Raw genomic sequence first — 17,189 nt, 5'->3', positions numbered from 1 at the left:
ATTTGATATCAAAATAGTAATAAGAGACTGCCATGCTAAAGTGGGAAAAGATGATACATATGAAAATATAACAGAAAAATACAGTAAACACGATGTATCAAATGATAAGGGTCAAAGAATAATAGGTTTTGCAACAGAAAGACAAATGGTAATAAAAAGTACACACCAACGCAGAAAAGATATACATAAAGGAACGTGGATTTCCCCGAATAAAAGGACAATAAATCAAAATCAATGCTAATATAAAGAAAGACAATTAAAGGGACAAAGAAATCAAAAAACAAATTAACACATCAATACTAAAAGATAATACGACACAGAAGAAGTACGAACAACGGATAGCCAGCAGACTAAACGAAAAACCAGAAACACTAGACCCGGAAGAAAAGTGGGAAAGCATAAAAGAAGCAGTTTTAAACACCAGTAAAGAAACATTAATTAAAAGTAATAGAAAACAAAAAGCAAAAGAACGGTATGACGAGGAATGTCAAAAAATAGCAGAAGAAATTAGAAAAATAATAATATACTTAAGAAATAATAGTGACATAAGCACACAAGAATATAGAGAATTGAGGAGAATTATGAAGAGAACATGCAGAAAGAAAATACAACGAAGAAAAACTCAAAGTGATAGAGGAAAAATTAAAAAAAAAGATAATAAGATCCTTTCACCAGGAAACAAGAAAAATGGAAAGGGGATATCAGACACATAACCCATAATGAAAAATGAGGAAGGAATATTAATAAATGAACCTGGGGAAATAATGAGAAATTAGCAAACTTACTTTCCACAACTTCTAAACAAAAACAAAGAAGAAGGGGAAACAATCCAGGAAACTGAAGATGATTATATAGTAATAGAAATACCTACGAGGGAAGAAATAGAAAATGAAATAAGAGGACTAAAAAACAATAAAAGCCTAGGAATAACAGAAATATCGGCGGAAATGATAAAGGCAGAAGGAAAAAGACTACACAAGGAGATACATAGCCTGATAAAAAGTATATGGGAAACAGAAAGAATGCCAGGAGAATGGGCCAGGACAAGGATATGCCCTATACATAAAAAAGGTGACAAAATGAGATGTGAAATTTATAGAGGTATTGCGTTGCTAGAAGTAAGAAGTAAGAAGTAAGCTAGAAGAAATATTTCGATGTAATAATACTTATATCTTTTATAAATTAAATTTCAGGTAATTTTTTACACATTATATTATATTCCTTATATTAATTACCTATAATTAAATATAATGAAAATTTATGTCATCATTATTAATACTGCGACAGACTATTCCAGGCAAATTAAAAAAAGGAAGTTTTTACGGCGAATTTTAAATGGACTCAATTTTTCCCCCTTTTTCAACGTTTATTTTGTAAATAATTTCGATGAAAACGCAATATGCATTTAACTTCTGAGATAGTTTAAGGCTTAAAGAATACTATGAAATTTGCTAAATGTGTTTAGCGTTAATAATAGAGCAAGTTCAATAGTTTAAATATTTAGCCTCAGGGAAAAATAAATTAAATAACTTTTAAAGTATTTGACTCATCGGGGGGAAACTTCGCACAAATTTAAAAGACGGTAATTCCTCGATGTTCAAATCTATTAATAACATTTTATTTTGTTAATAAAATTTATAAGTTAGTGCAAAAAACTGCTGTTTTGCAAATATCTCCGTAAATTATTTATCAATTTTAATTTAAAAAACGGGAAAATGAAGATATTCTTGATATAAAAAAAATATATAAATATTGTTTATGTAAAACATAAGGGAAAAAACTTTTAGGCAAAAAATCAAATTGTGACCATAAATTATTGTTTAAAAAAACGCAAGGTAAAAATACGAGTACTTTTAAAAATATATATAATATATATATAAAAAATATAAAAATTTTTCGACCTTTTTTTTAACCAGACTGGGCTAAGATCCGCCCTGCTCCATTATGTAGTTTTTAAATAACTACGATAAATATACAAAGTTTTGATGGTAATATGAATTATTCTTTTTAAACATTTGGTGTGGGTAACTACATAACTTGTATCTTAGCGTGAATAAACTATGTATTTAGCTAATTTGGTTTTTAATTTATATACCATAATATAATGGTTTCGAAATTACCTTGAATCGATGCTTTGGGTTTCTACACTGGAGCTCTTCTTATATCTGATGTTAACTTTAGGTCTAACTGTTCGATCCTTGGCTTCAATAGGATTCTCTAAGCTAGAACTTTTCCGAAATTTTCTATAGCTTTTAGTTCTTTTGTAAGTAATGCTTGGCTTAGAGTCTGGTTCTCGAAGACTCTGAGCAAACTTGCCTTTATTTTCAGCTTTCCATACTGGAGGGCTACTTTCTGTAGTCTTATATTTATACAAATCTCCGTAATAATAGGGGGAAGGATGTCTTCGGACTGCCGGATCTACTTTGGTTGGAGAAAGGACATTTAGAGAAGAAACTATTCCTTCGTTTATACTATCAGGTGAGTTGAGATCAACTGTTTTTGGAATATCAGTGGATAAGGGCTCGCATAAAAAGAAGTCGTCATCAGAAGTTGGACCAGAAGATTCCTCTGAAATAAATATAAAGACATAAAAATTAAATTACAAATATATAGATATGTATATTTTTTAAATCATAGATGCATATCTTTATTAGCAAATGAGATTTGCTTATTTATTACTTGTGTATCGAAAACATAATGAAAAATTACTTTGGAATTCGGTGTTGACAGATATACTGTAAACTGTATTAGTGTTAGCTCGAACTAAATCTAGTTGTATTAAAATAATACATTCATAAATATTTATAATTTTGTGCAACCAAAATAACTAAATATTAACGCGTTAATAGCGATAAATCTGTAACTAAAAATATTATATACGTTAACTAATACAGCATATATCGGTTTGTGAATCGTCAAACCGACCATAGGAAACTCAAAGGTCGTGAGAAACTATTTGTAGAGGACTGAAATCTGTATTGAAAACAAAGATTAAAATTGTTCTACGAATTAAATCCAGTTGAGGAAAAATTTGAAATATTAAACATGTTTCATTCAGGCAATAGTGCGCGCACCGTCAGTTTTTCATTTAGCGTAAAATATTCAAATAGACCAATTCCACCATTTAACAATTTAAAAGATTTTTAAAAAAGTTTAAAAATACTGGGACCATAATTCCTAATTATACTAGAGAGTCACCAAGAAATTTAGAAAATCAAAACGAAATCAATGTTATAACAGCAATAAATTTCCGGGTCTGATTTATCTCCCTTTTTCAAGAGAGGTATTAAGATACTTGATCTTCATTCTTGTGGTATTTTGTTTTGTTGTATTATTTTTTGGATAAGCTTTAATAGTTGTTTAGCCAGATCTGGTCCTCCGTACTTAAGGAGTTTATTCGGTATTATGTCCTCTCCTGGTGATTTTCTTAATGCTTCGTTTATATCTCCCTTCTCAATATCTTTTTCTTAGCTTGTCGACACTTCTGATGTTGGTAGTTCATTATCGTTACCTTTAGCAAATAGTGAACGAAAGTAGACTGCCTATATTTCCTTCTGAATGTGTTTTTATTAATTCGTTCATCTCTTTCCTTTGTTCCCTGATCATTCGTATTCCTAGTTGTGTTCAAACCACAGCTAAGCCACAGTGGCAAGAGATGATTGACAAATATGGACAAGCAGTGAAGGGCTATGGCTTCAGTGGGACTCCTTGTGTCTGCGAGAAGACGTCATCAATCGTAAATGGGAGAGTGCAGATGGAAAAAGAACAGAGCCCCAAGTTGTTCTCCCAAAGTCATTTGGGGTAAATAGGACTCTGACCAGAGTTCGTGAGAGGTAATATTGGGTTAATTGTCGGCAAGATGTAGAAGAATGGTGCAAACGATGTGACCTGTGTGCATGCAAGAAGGGACTCAAAACGAGACTTAGGGTAAAACTCTAACAATAAATTACTGTAACTTCACGGGAAGGAGTTGCTATTGACATTCTAGGACCATTTTCATCTGGAAACAAATATTTCCTGGTTTCCATGGACTATTTTTCGAAATAGCCAGAAGTAGTTGCACTACCCAACCAAGAAGCAATCACATTTGGTTAGGCACTGCTTGAGAATGTCGTTTCTCAACATGGGGTTCTACTTCCGTTTCATTATATTCATTTCGTTTCATTTCATTATATTATTTATACTTATTAGCTACTTATCTTCATTAAATGCATTTTTAATAAAATAAATTATTTTGTTAAAAGAAAAAACTATAAAGTATTTAAAAACATTTATATATTTATGTAAATAATATACATCTATTAATAAAATTTAAATATTTGTTACGAAATAATAGTAAAATGCACTTTTGATAAAAAAATTAAATTAATTTATTTTTCCGAGATTTTTCGAGCGGTGAAAATAGCACAGTTCCTATTATTTTGATGAGATATCTCTCTCTCCAATGGCGCTACAGCCCAAATCGGGCCTTGGCCTCCTCCACACTATGCCTCCAACCTTGTCGGTCCCGCACCGATCTTCTCCAGGTTCTCACGTCTAGCAAATTTTGCGCGTCCGCTACCACTTCATCCTCCCATCTTTTCCGTGGCCTTCCTTATGGTCTTGCGCCCTACATTTTACTATCTAGGGCTCTTTTCCGCAATCTATCTGTCTCCATTCTTACTACATGACCAGCCCAGCGAAGTCTCTGAAGTTTAACGAATTCTGAGATCGGTGTCTCTTTGAACAGTTGATAGAGTTCATGGTTATACCTGCATCTCCATATTCCGTTTTCGTTAATAGGTCCAAATATCTTTCTTAGGACTCTTCTTTCAAAGAAGACTTTTCTTTCGAAGACTTCCAGTTTTCTTTTTGTCTCTTTTTGTTGAGATATCCCAGTTTAAAAAAAAATGAAGGTTTTACGTGCGATGGAAGCAAAGATTTTTGCAGATTTTGTCAGCGCGCTTCAATTTGAAGTCCCAATCTTAAAAAAAAAACGATCGACAGTTCTCTCTTTCACTTTTCCGTGACGGTATTTTAGGAGTACCATCATTCTAATGGGTTATAACGTTTTACCCCTTCACTGTATATGCCATGTATAAGTTGTTTCACAAAATTTAGATTTTCATTCAGAATCTTTGTAATTTTTATAACAAACAATGAAAGTATGATTTTAAGAATACACCGCTAGGATTTTTAGAGTAAAATACTATCTTGGTTCGTATTGGTCATAGAACGTTCCATTTTTTTGGAAAGTCTGTTTCTTCAGCAGCTTTTGATTGAGCCTATGTATAAGCGTGTGGTATAAATAATATCAAAGTTATTATAAACGTTTATAAGCTAAAAAGTCAGCTCTTTTTTATACTGTTTTTTATTTAAAAACTACTACTGCTACTTTTGCTTTGTTTTTTTTTATTAAACATTCATAAAAATTGAAAAAAAATAGTTTTTGCGTAAAAAACATTTCCTATACAGTTTAGAGAAAAATGGTTCAAATAAAAGTTATAGGTCATTAAAAGTTCTTTAATATTGAGTTTCAAAATTAAAATACATAAAGAATTATTGACCGAGATAATTTCAAAAAACCCTTATTTTTGCAGTAATTTATAAATGTTATTAACTTTATTTTTTGCATAATGTCATGTTAAACTATTGAAAATTGTGGCATTTATTAAGTTATTAAAGTGTGAGAAATTTTAAACAGATCAACCAAATAGCTTATAAGTTATTCAATTTGTTTATCCCGAAGAACTAGTATAACTGTACTTGCCCAAACAGTCACTCTAGAGGTATTTTGTAAATCGCAATCGATTCTTTGAGGCTTCGTTTTTAAGGTATTTAAAAAAAATCAAGATTTTATTAAATGTGTTATTAAAAAACAGTTTAAAAAAAGGGAAGATCTTTTAGCTTATAAACATTTATAATAACTTTGACATTTCTTATGTCAAACACCTGTATGTAGGCTCAATAAAAAGCTGGTGAAAAACATACTTTTCATAAAAAAACAGAACCTTCTATGAACAATAGGAAACCAGATAGCATTTTTTTCTTGAATCCATATTTCCATTGTATATTAACATTAAGAGCTGAAACATAAACAAATTGTAGAAGATCTAAATTTTATGATCCAAATGATAGAGAGCATACACAGTAAACAATTTAAAAGTTATAAACCGTTAAAATCATTAAACTCATAAAATACCGACACGGAAAAGTGGAGGGGCGAACTGTTTGCTGCAATATCTCAGCTTGTTTCTTGTTCTTGGTCATAGAAGGTTTGGTTTTAATGTACTTTTTACTAAACTTTATAAAGGAAGCCTTATAAAATCGACTGCGATTTATAAAATGCTTCTAGAGAAACTCTTTGGGCAAGCACAGTTGTTTAAATAATCGCTCTCCGGGATAAACAAATTGAATAAACTATTTGGTTGATCTATTTCAAATTGGAGATATTTTATTAATTTAATAACTGCTACAATTTCAAGTAGTTATATTACATGTTTTAAGCAAAAAACAAAGTTATTAAAATTTATAAGTTACTACAATAGTAACTGTTTTTTATAATTATCACGGTCAATTGTTTATGTATTTTATTTTGGAAAATTCTCAAAATAAAGAACTTTTTATATTCTACAACTTTTAATTAAAACATTTTTCGCTGGAATATATATAATTAACATATGGACAAAATATATATTTATAGACAAAAAACAATGTTTTTCACTTTTTAAGATTGTTAAAAAAAACTAAAACAGATGTACGTCTTCGCGGAATTTTCATCAGCTACCCCTCATATACATTTTAGAGCCTTCAAATCTCTGTATAAGATTTTTCAGATTTTTTATCATTGACTGGGGTAGTTAGTTTACAGTAAAAATTGTAAATTATATTAAAATTCTATAAGAAAATTATTTTAGAATAATAATAATAGTCGTTATTAATGTTGACGTACACAGCGGAAATAAGAGCAGATACGGCGAAAACAAAAAGACTACTGGAAACAACAGAAATGAAAGTCTTACGAAAAATAACAAACCAAACTCTAAGAGACAGAGTAAGAAGTGAGGAAATACGAGCGAGATGTGGTATAGAGGAAATAAACGCGTGGACCAAAAGAAGAAAAGTCCCGAAAAAGACATCGAAAGAATGACAGAAAATAGAATAGTACGAATAGCAAGAGACAAATCGCCAAATGGAAGAAGATCATTTGGAAGACCGAGGATAAGATGGTAAGACAACGTCAATTGAGGCTAAAAACCGAAGTAAAACAGGCATTAAGCCTATTTATAAAGTAGGAAGAAGAAGTTACTAATGTTTCCCCATTGTTTTCTATACGAATTCCTAAAAATATTTAAGATATAAGCTGACAATACGACAATTTTCTTTGGAGGGATAAATAAAAAAACTTGTAACTTAGTAATCAAAGAAAACATTACGAAATATACTCTCATTGCTTCGCAATACATCAATTCTGCATGCTTACAATAAATCAAATTAATGACTGCCAAAACTAATTTATTTTGAAGTTCCCTTAATCGGACTTGTGTTGCTTTTACTTGTAAACTGTACTTGTAAAAACGTGCGGAAAAGCACATTATGTAAATGAAAGCTCCTAAAATAATCCTTCAATTAGTATAAGATGCTCGTCAAGGCCAAACCAGTAAAGGCAAATTTCTAATTTGATCCGAATGGCAAATAAATTACCAAGTTATTGACATGAAACAAGGCCATCAAAAAATCATTAATACATCTACTGTTATAATGGTTGTTTGATTTTGATTGAGCCTGAAATTTAAAAAAATAATAATTATTACATAAAAATATCTAATAAGTAATACAGAACTGCAAATATAACTTCTAAAAAGATGGTGAAATTAAAAAATAAATGATGATTATTATTATAAAGGGTGGGCCATTAAACACTTTCCACCCAGCTTTTGTTCTTATTGATACAAAATATTTAAAAACATAATTTACATATTTTTATTTTCAACGATTCTGGCCAGTTCAATCAGGTGTAGGATCGCTTTTGTCTTAATGTAAAATATATACTGAGCAAATGAAATGAAACAAATATAAAAAAAATGTGCCATATGTATGGCACATTTCTCATTTTTGATGGCTATCGGAAGTAATATGGATTTCATACTGTATTCTATATATATATATATATATATATATATATATATATATATATATATATATATATATATATATATATATATATATATATATATATATAGATCGGTTTAAAACGTCCTCCTACGTCTTCCGATACCCAGTTGCCACTCCTCTCGATTCATCCATAAGTCTTCTTCTATGTCTTTGTCTTTCATTTCTCTATTGATGCCTTCTCTCCAACTAAGGCGGGGGCTTACTCTTTTTTTTTCTATTGTGAAGCTTCCACATCAAGACTTGTTTTGGGAGACGTTCTTCAGACATTCTCTGTATATGACCGTACCATCTGAGTTGTTGAGTACCAATATTGTCTATTATTGTATGTTTTACTTTCATAATTTCTCTTATTCTGTTGTTCGTTACTCTTTCTAGTCTAGATTTTCCGGCTGAACGTCTCCAGAAATCCATTTCCGTTGCCTCAAGTTTTCTCTTGTATCTTTCCTTTATTTGCCATACTTCACTGCTGCAGGTAATTATACTTTTAATGATTGTGTTATATATCTTGTGCGTGTTATTATTAGAGATTGATTGATCCCAAAGGATACTATTGAGAAGGGACATTGCTTTTCTTGTTTTTTTTTCTCAATTGTGTCGTCTACGTTGCCTTCTTTTGTGATGATCATACCTAAATATTTATATGTGTTGCAATCTTTGATAACTTCTTAATCTTCCAATATGAGGTACTGTTGTTTCCCGCCGATACACATATACTCGGTTTTTTGGATATTGATTTCAAGTCCCCATTTTTTATACTCCTCAATTAATTTTCGAGTCATATACTCAATATCTTCATAATCTTGTGCTATCACTAGTTGATCATCTGCAAATGACAAAGTGTATATGTTATTGTTGTTAATCGGCATTCCCATATTTCGACATTTGCGCTTTCACAGTTTTAGAGCTTGTTCTAGATAAATTTTAAATAATGTCGGGGAGAGGCAGCAGCCCTGCTTAAGGTCTTTATTTATTTGGAATCCACTTAACACATAATTTCCAACCTGTAACTTTGAGTTAGCATTAGCGTACAGTTTCTTCGTCGCATTTATTAAATTCATGCTTATGTGTGTTTTCTGTAACGCTTCTCATAATTTATAATGTGGTACGCTATCATAAACCTTTCGTAGGTCTACATACAATAAATGTACTTCTTGATTAACGGCTATTTTCTTTTCAATAATCTGTGTAATGCAAAACAAATGCTCAACAGTAGATCTACCTGCCCTAAATCCTGCTTGTTCCTCAGCCTCTAAGTCTTTATATTCGCTCTCTATTCTGTTTTTAATTACTTTTCCATATATTCTACTGATCGAGTTTGTCACGGTAATGCCTCTGTAATTGTCACATTCATCCCTTCTGCCTTTTTTGTGTATAGTGGATATGAATGATGTCTTTCACTCCTCTGGGATTGTCATTCCATTAATGTAGTTTTGGAACAGTTTGGCTAAATTTGTATATAGTTTGGTTGTACCGTGTTTAATTAATTCTGCAGGGACGTTAGCTGGACCAGGTGCTTTGTTATTTTTTAGAGATCTACATACATCTTCCACTTCTTTCGTTGATATTCGTATGGGCGAAGTTAAAATATTTATATTTTGTGTTTCGTTGCTGTCTTTAAATTGTGGTTTATCTTCCCTTAGAGTTTCTCAAAATATTAGTCCCAGTCATCCATTATTATTGTTGCCACTATGTCTCTCTTTTTATCTTCTCGTAAAGATTTGAAGACTCTCTTTCAACTTTCTGTGCTTCTTTATCCTCCTAGATGTGAATTTATCATGTTACACTTTTGTTGCCATGCTTCATTTTTCTTCCGACATATCATTTTTCGTACTTTATCTTGAGACTCCTTGTAGATTATTTTATCCGTTAGGTATATTCTTTGTATTTAAGAATTTTTGATATTGATCTCTTTTCTTCTTTATCTCTTGTTCTAATTCTTCGTCAAACCATTATGGAAGTTTTCTTTGATTTTGGATTTGGTATCCAATGGCTTCTGTTGCTGCCTCCTGGAGACACATTTTTATGTAAGTGTAATGTTCTTCATCATTATTAAATTGTTTATTTTCTAACTTTTCATTTAATCTATTTCTATATAATTCTCTCACGCTTTCTTGTTCTAAGCTGATTAGGTTATACCTCTTCTGTATTTCTTTCTCCATTTCATTTCCTTCTTTTTCTTCTTTAGGTCTATTTACTCCAACTCTCAATACTCTTACATCTTGTACAATCATATTTGTCTTTTGTCGTATGCCTGTGTAGTCTATGATTGATTTTAACCCTCTCGTATTTTTCGTCCATGGGTATTTGTGTATGTCTCTGTGTTGAAAAAATCCATTTGCAATTTTCATTTCATTTTGTTCGCATAATGATATTAGTCTGGTACCATTATCATTTACGTGGTTCATACTGTATTCTTAGATGTTAAAAGTTTTGCCGTTAAGTAAAATAAAAGTTAAATGGAATTGCTAATGTATTATTACATCTACCATATCGCGTGACGTCAGGAGTTTAGAGGCCATATACTAAAGCATATACTAAGTATTACTGTATCCTTATGGTAAATAATCAAAGTCCCGTACAGAGAGAGTTCGACTGTTAAAAATGACTAAAATCGAGAGAAAATTAAAAATTATAGCAGTCCAACAAGCGCCCTCATTGGTCGTGACGTCATATAATGAGAATCTTCAAGGATCGGAGCCATTGTTTTTATTAAATTTGACATTCGATTTGTGATTTTACAGAACTTGGGGAGACATGTTGCAGATTTAAGTTATAAAGGGATATGGTTATACATTTTTTTGCAGAATATAATATACATTTCTTAGTGTTCTTAATATACTAACTAAGTGGAAGGGATCGATAACTAAACGTCAAAGTTTGAATTTCTGGTGGAGTAGTTACGATTAGGTTTTGCTGGAAAAACATGTAGGTGTTTACGAATTAAGCATATAGTTTCTGAAATATATAAAGAGGGAAGGGTTAAAATCCCGTGATTTTTAACGTTGCTTCTGGAATATGTTGTTTTTGGGCCAAAGATACCGTATTACTTTTTTTTTTATTTAAAAATAACATCAGATTGGGTAGCTGTACTAGAACAACAAGAAGAAAGACCATATCAAAGATGAGATTAGAAAAAAAAATATGTTATTTTGAAACAGGCTGATGTTGCTCGTATAACGCTGTTGGCTTATAACTGTGACCTAGAGTTTGGCTGCAGACCTTCCGAAAAACATTTTGCAAGCAAAGAATATGTCGACCGCCTGAACTTAAGAATGAACAACATTCATGAACTTGCCCGACAACACTTCCAGTTAGCCAGTGACAGAATGAAAGATCAATATGATTCTCGATGTAAGAATAAAAGCTATGAAGTAGGTGATCTTGTTTGGCTTTATAATCCACAACGTCGTCGAGGCTTGTCTCCTAAACAGCAAAGACAATGGGAAGGTCCGTATGAAATTAAAAAGAGAATAAATGACTTAATATACCGAATTAAGAAGTTGCCGAAATGTAAACCAAAAGTAGTTCACATACATCGTCTTGCACCTTATGTCGGCTCAAACGAAACAGAATAAGCACGAATCCTTCAACATAAGATCAAAGATGACCGGCGACTAAGCTTTAATGAATTTATGTCAAACTACGCAGAGAAAAAGAGTTCTAGATTCAGCGTGACCACAGAAGTTCAGCATAACGTCTCTCTAGCCCACTGTGTTGCCAAAGATCTTGAGATAACTAAAGGAATCTCGTCCGTATTCTATAAGAAAATCGGTCGTTTAGACAAGTTAAAAAATCAGTTGGAAGAGTACTGAGATTATAATACGGTCCTCGATCTTTGCTGTATATAGTGACCAGGAACTCGTATACAGACAAGGTAAGCTACGAGGATATATGGCGTGCTCCAACTAATTTGAAGAAAATCGTGTACAATTATGACATCAAGAATTTGGCCATACCCAATATAGGCCATGCACTAGAAAATCTGGATTGGAGGATTGTCAGAAGCATGCTTAAAGTGATCTTCCGAGAAATCGGCGTACGAATTACTGTGTGTTGCATTAACCCAAGAGATCGTGTCCTTTAAAGTCAGTAGACTATTATTTCTTTTTAAGGAGTTCCTGCAGAGCTAGAAAGTTCTGTAGATTTCGCCATCCTGGGCCTACATATAGAGTTGCTGATCGAAACAATCAGATCTAAGACGAGAGCAGTGTACTGAACTTGCATATTTCGATGTAGCCCATATAACGGTTTCATCTCGAGACGACGATAATCTGTGTTCGAGAACGTTCCGGATGTATCGACCGGGATGGGATCGAAGCGCTAATGGAAGTGAATAGAGGTGGACTGTTCCAGAATATTCTAGTACATAATAACTTGTATATATAAGTAGCGCTGATACTAGCTAAGTTAATTGATAAGCTATTATCGTGCTGTAAACTTATAAATTAATATATTTATATAAATTAAAACCTCTCGTTTTATTGAAACACTCTACAATATATTGAAAATATCTTGTTCCATCTGACTTATAAAATTAAAAACATTTTCCGGAATCAGCAGGTTATTTATTTTATGGATTTTTTCAATTTTTTTTGCAACATAATTCGGTTTGCCGTCAGTTGTTGTTAATAAATCATATGTCTCAATGAAAACGGGCAAAGTATCAGATAGTTTTTGAGTTACTAGAATTACGGTTTCAACATTCTGTACAGGTATTTGATTTTTTGATAAACTGGATATTTTTCTTTTAAATATCTTAAGCTTAGCGACTCACATAATGTACAAAAGAATCTTAAATGGGAAAATTTTTGGTCCAATAGAATAAACTAAAAATAAAATAATTATTTGAAGATAATAAATAAAAAGGTAACGATTATACCGGTACAATTTTTTGTGTAAATTAGTCAATTTTATTGAAAGACGATTCCATAAAATTATTGATTCCTTTCTCTATATCCAATATCTTTAATAAAAAGTAACTGGAATATACTACAAAAATGCTTTGCAAATATTAAATGATTTCAAATGGCATTCCAAAGTGTGAGTATCTATCCTTTTACACATTTTGCATTCAACGTTTTTTAATAAAAAATAATTTAAAATAAGACACAAGTATTTCTACAGCAAAAAAAGAAAAAGCAAAAACAGACAAATATCGAATCTATCTTAACACTGTCAAGGCTATTTGTAGTTTTTCGAACATATTCTGACAAAAAAGACATTAATCTTCAATCGAAATTGCCTCTGCAATATTTTTCCTTTAATATTGGTGTCCAGATTTTCTCTTAACGAGTTTTAGATATATCTCTATCTAAATTATATATCTTCTGCCTACACTACAAAAAAGACAAAGATTACATTATGTATTAAAAGCATATGCCATTAAGAGTCGTCATTTAATACATTAATAAAGTATTTCTTCCAGATCATTGGCACATATCTGTAGTGCATAGTATTCTATTAATTGTTGTCTATGGCCTCGGATATATCTAATCTGTTTTCATTATACTAATATAATTTAAGGTATTTTTAAATATTATATGTATTGTTATCTCTTCTTTTCCTTTAATGTGTACTTAACCAAATAGTTTAAAGGTAGTGTTTCTAATAATACTTATTATAATTCTTCAAATCAGTACAAAAGTGTACTATTTCTTGGTCAAAGTAAATTGGAATAGGTAAGTAATAATCTAAATAATAAAACGAACTGAACAGAAACTTCAACAGCTATAGCCCCTCTTAGGGATATAGTGACACGGAAAATAATGGACAGTTTTTGGTCCAAAACATAATTACTGCTAGTCATGTTCCTTCACTAGCAAAATATCAAAGTAAAGTTACCAGTCCAAGTTACAAATCCATGGACCAATCGCCACCCGTACTAATAGTAAGTAACCTATAGGTATGCAGGTGTACGCAACACTAAAAATAACAAAAAATTTCTTTCGAAGAAGATTTAAACATCTGGGCAACAATCTGAGCTTTACCATAGAGATTTATGACATATTTGTGGAGATATGCCTAGAGCATGCCTAGTTGATGTGAAACTGTTAATAAAAGTAAAGGGGGAAACATGCCATATTAGTTTACGTTGTTTCTTTCTGTTTTTTAAAGTTTTGTTAACTGTTGTTAGTTTTTATTGTTACTTTAGTATTGTTTCCGTCCTGAGACGATGTGTCTACGAGGACATGATGAAAGCAACTCCTTGTCCTGCTGCTTTCATCATGTCCTCGTAGACACATCGTCTCAGGACCAGCAACTTCACGTGGAGTCATACGTCGCCATGTTACCAAATCCACTGGTAACTTTAACATCTTAGAATTTATCACAATATAATGTAATCTAAATTTAAATAACAAATTTTAACGGGTTTTTACCCACATATTTAGTGGCTCAATACATGTATATCCACCTAGTGCACTGGTGATGGAACATGGATTCCGAAAACGTTTTGTGATATAGCCCGATTGGGTATTTTAAATTATATACCTTTTATAAAGGATTTTTAATAAAATTTTTTGTTATGTATGGTATACAGCCAAACTACGGGAACTTTGATTCCTTGTGTAAGGTTATTTTACTCTAAATTTAAATGATAATTTAAATTGCTTAAACAACTGATTTAAACTGAAAGAAGTGCATGATCAGTAACGAGTATTCCCCCCTCTAGCTCTTATTACTGCTTGCATCTTTCTCAGCATGCTTGCAAGTAAATTTTGGACATATCCTTGGGAAATTGCATTCCATTCATCCTGTGCAGCAAGCCGAAGCTACTCTATCGTATTTGGAACGAGATTTCTTTGTCGTATGCTGCGTTTTAGGTGATCCCACATGTGCTCTATTGGATTTAAATCCGGGCTAGACGGTGGCCAATCCAATCTTCGAATTTGGACCTCATCAAGATAATTACACACTATGGCAACGGCATGTGGTCGAGCATTATCGTGCATTAACGTGAATCTTTTATATCCAATGTAACCAACATATGACAAAACATGATCTTGCAGAATGTTTTAAACGTAAGAATCACCAGTCATCCGTCCAATCACTTCCACAAGTATGGTACGTACCTATCAACTAATACCTTCCCAAAGAATTATGCCATCAACTCCAAAACTAAAGATCTGGGCGAGACTGCAGCTGGCGAACCGTTCTCCAACTCTTCTGTAGGCGTAGTTTTGACCATCTGGTTTCCATAATAGGATTCTGGTCTAATCAGTGAAAAGAACGTTTTTCCAGTTGTCGATATTCCACTAAATATGTGTTCTTGCAAATTCCAAACGACGAGCTTTATGATTTTGGAGAAGACGTGGAACTTAAGCGGGGCGTCTGGGCTTTAAGTTTGCTTCTTTTGATCTTCGTCTAACTGTTTGTGAACTCACATTGACTTGTCTAACATTAAATAGCTCATTTCTGAGGGGCATCGATGTCAATGAACGATTTCGTGTAGAATTAAGAACCAAAAAACGGTCACCATATGCGGTTGTGCACCTTGGGCGTCCTTGATCAGGCCTTAGTAGAAAAGTAGAAAATTTCCTGTTTCGCGGTACCTTTTTAGAGTATTTGAAATTATAAATTCAGTTCTGCTGAGACGTCGTGCGATACCTTTTTGTGCATATCCTTCCTCGTACAAAATTACAATATGTGCTACTTGGACTTCATCGTAGTGCCGAATTGGTGGGATACTTGTTTCAAACTTACAACTTGTTTCAAACAATATTTAATTAATTAAAACAATATTTAATTAAACTTAATAAATTAAAGTAAAAATAACCGAATTAGTATGATTTTTCCTTTACGTGAAGAAGGATTTTTATGATAAAATGTACGAATGACACTAACCACAGAATAAACGTCAAAATAAACATCAAAATATGTCAAACCATTGAGTACATTAGCCTACTATATGAGTATTATCAGTAATCTAAAATTATTTTGAAATAATAGTGACTACAAAAAAAAATTGGATCGATATTTTTGTCCACGGGTGAATATATATATATATATATATATATATATATATATATATATATATATATATATATATATATATATATATATATATATATATATATATATATATATATTCGAGCTAATTGTAGTAGGTAGCACTTTCTATCTAAAAATAAAAAAAAAATAAAAATAATCTTGAAATCTAGTTCTCGTTTTGGATGCCAAGGATATTGCTATTCATGAATACTGCTATTCATCAAATGAAATAAATTTAAAGGACAACACAGTTCCATATGTTACATAAATACCATTACATAACTTCAAATACCAATTGATTCTTTCTCCGGTATAACTTTTAACAGTGTATTGCCAAAACATAATAATTTATTTGTTTGACCACACTTATAAACGCACCATATGTGTAATATGGCGGCGTTATACGTCCCCTCATCATCATTAGGTAGTAATTAAATTTTAGTTGGATATAATGCATAGCTTTGAGGGTAGTGCCTACGGATGGCCGGAAAACTCGAAACCCCGAAAGGTTGAATTGATTGATAGGGGGCGGTAATTGCACCTACTCGGTAAGTCTAGGATATGATAATAATTTCCGCTTTGGCGGAAATTACTTTAGATTGGATATTGCGATGAATTATTAGAGAGTAAATGAAAAAGACACATTTTCGTCTGTACTAAGGTTTAAGAAGCAAATTATGGGACGATGTTTACGAGAAGATAAAATTTTTTAAGGAAGTTTCTTATATGCCATAACATTACTAAGGGAAAGTTCTTTGTGGATGGCTATATACCGTAACATAAAAATTAAAATGAACTATAAAAACTCCTTTTTTGTAGTAGGCATACTTAAACGTAAAAAACTATCCAACAAAATTAGTTGAATCAAAATGTTTTTGGTCCTTTCAGACCATGTATGTCTTGATTATAACTTGTGAATAACATTATTATTTTTTTTAAATCAGGAGATAGTCGCAGAGTACACCATAGGAGGCAACGCCCAATTTTATTTAAGAAAATTGCAACTCTAGGCGATATTAGCTTCCCTAATTACACTTCTTCATAAA

General features: G+C 31.8%; 1 protein-coding gene across 1 annotated transcript in view; it reads right to left on the bottom strand.

Annotated features, from left to right (window-relative positions):
* LOC140451611 (uncharacterized) overlaps positions 1–17,189 on the bottom strand; it is a 258,028-nt gene that overhangs the window by 60,458 nt on the left and 180,381 nt on the right. Inside the window, exon 4 of the mRNA XM_072545458.1 lies at positions 2,121–2,568. Coding sequence (XP_072401559.1) covers positions 2,121–2,568 — 448 coding nt within the window. The remainder of the gene's footprint in view (positions 1–2,120; positions 2,569–17,189) is intronic.

Source organism: Diabrotica undecimpunctata, chromosome 10 (genome assembly GCF_040954645.1).
Source record: "Diabrotica undecimpunctata isolate CICGRU chromosome 10, icDiaUnde3, whole genome shotgun sequence".
Taxonomy (NCBI): Eukaryota; Metazoa; Arthropoda; class Insecta; order Coleoptera; family Chrysomelidae; genus Diabrotica; species Diabrotica undecimpunctata.
This window is presented reverse-complemented; position numbering and strand designations above follow the sequence as displayed.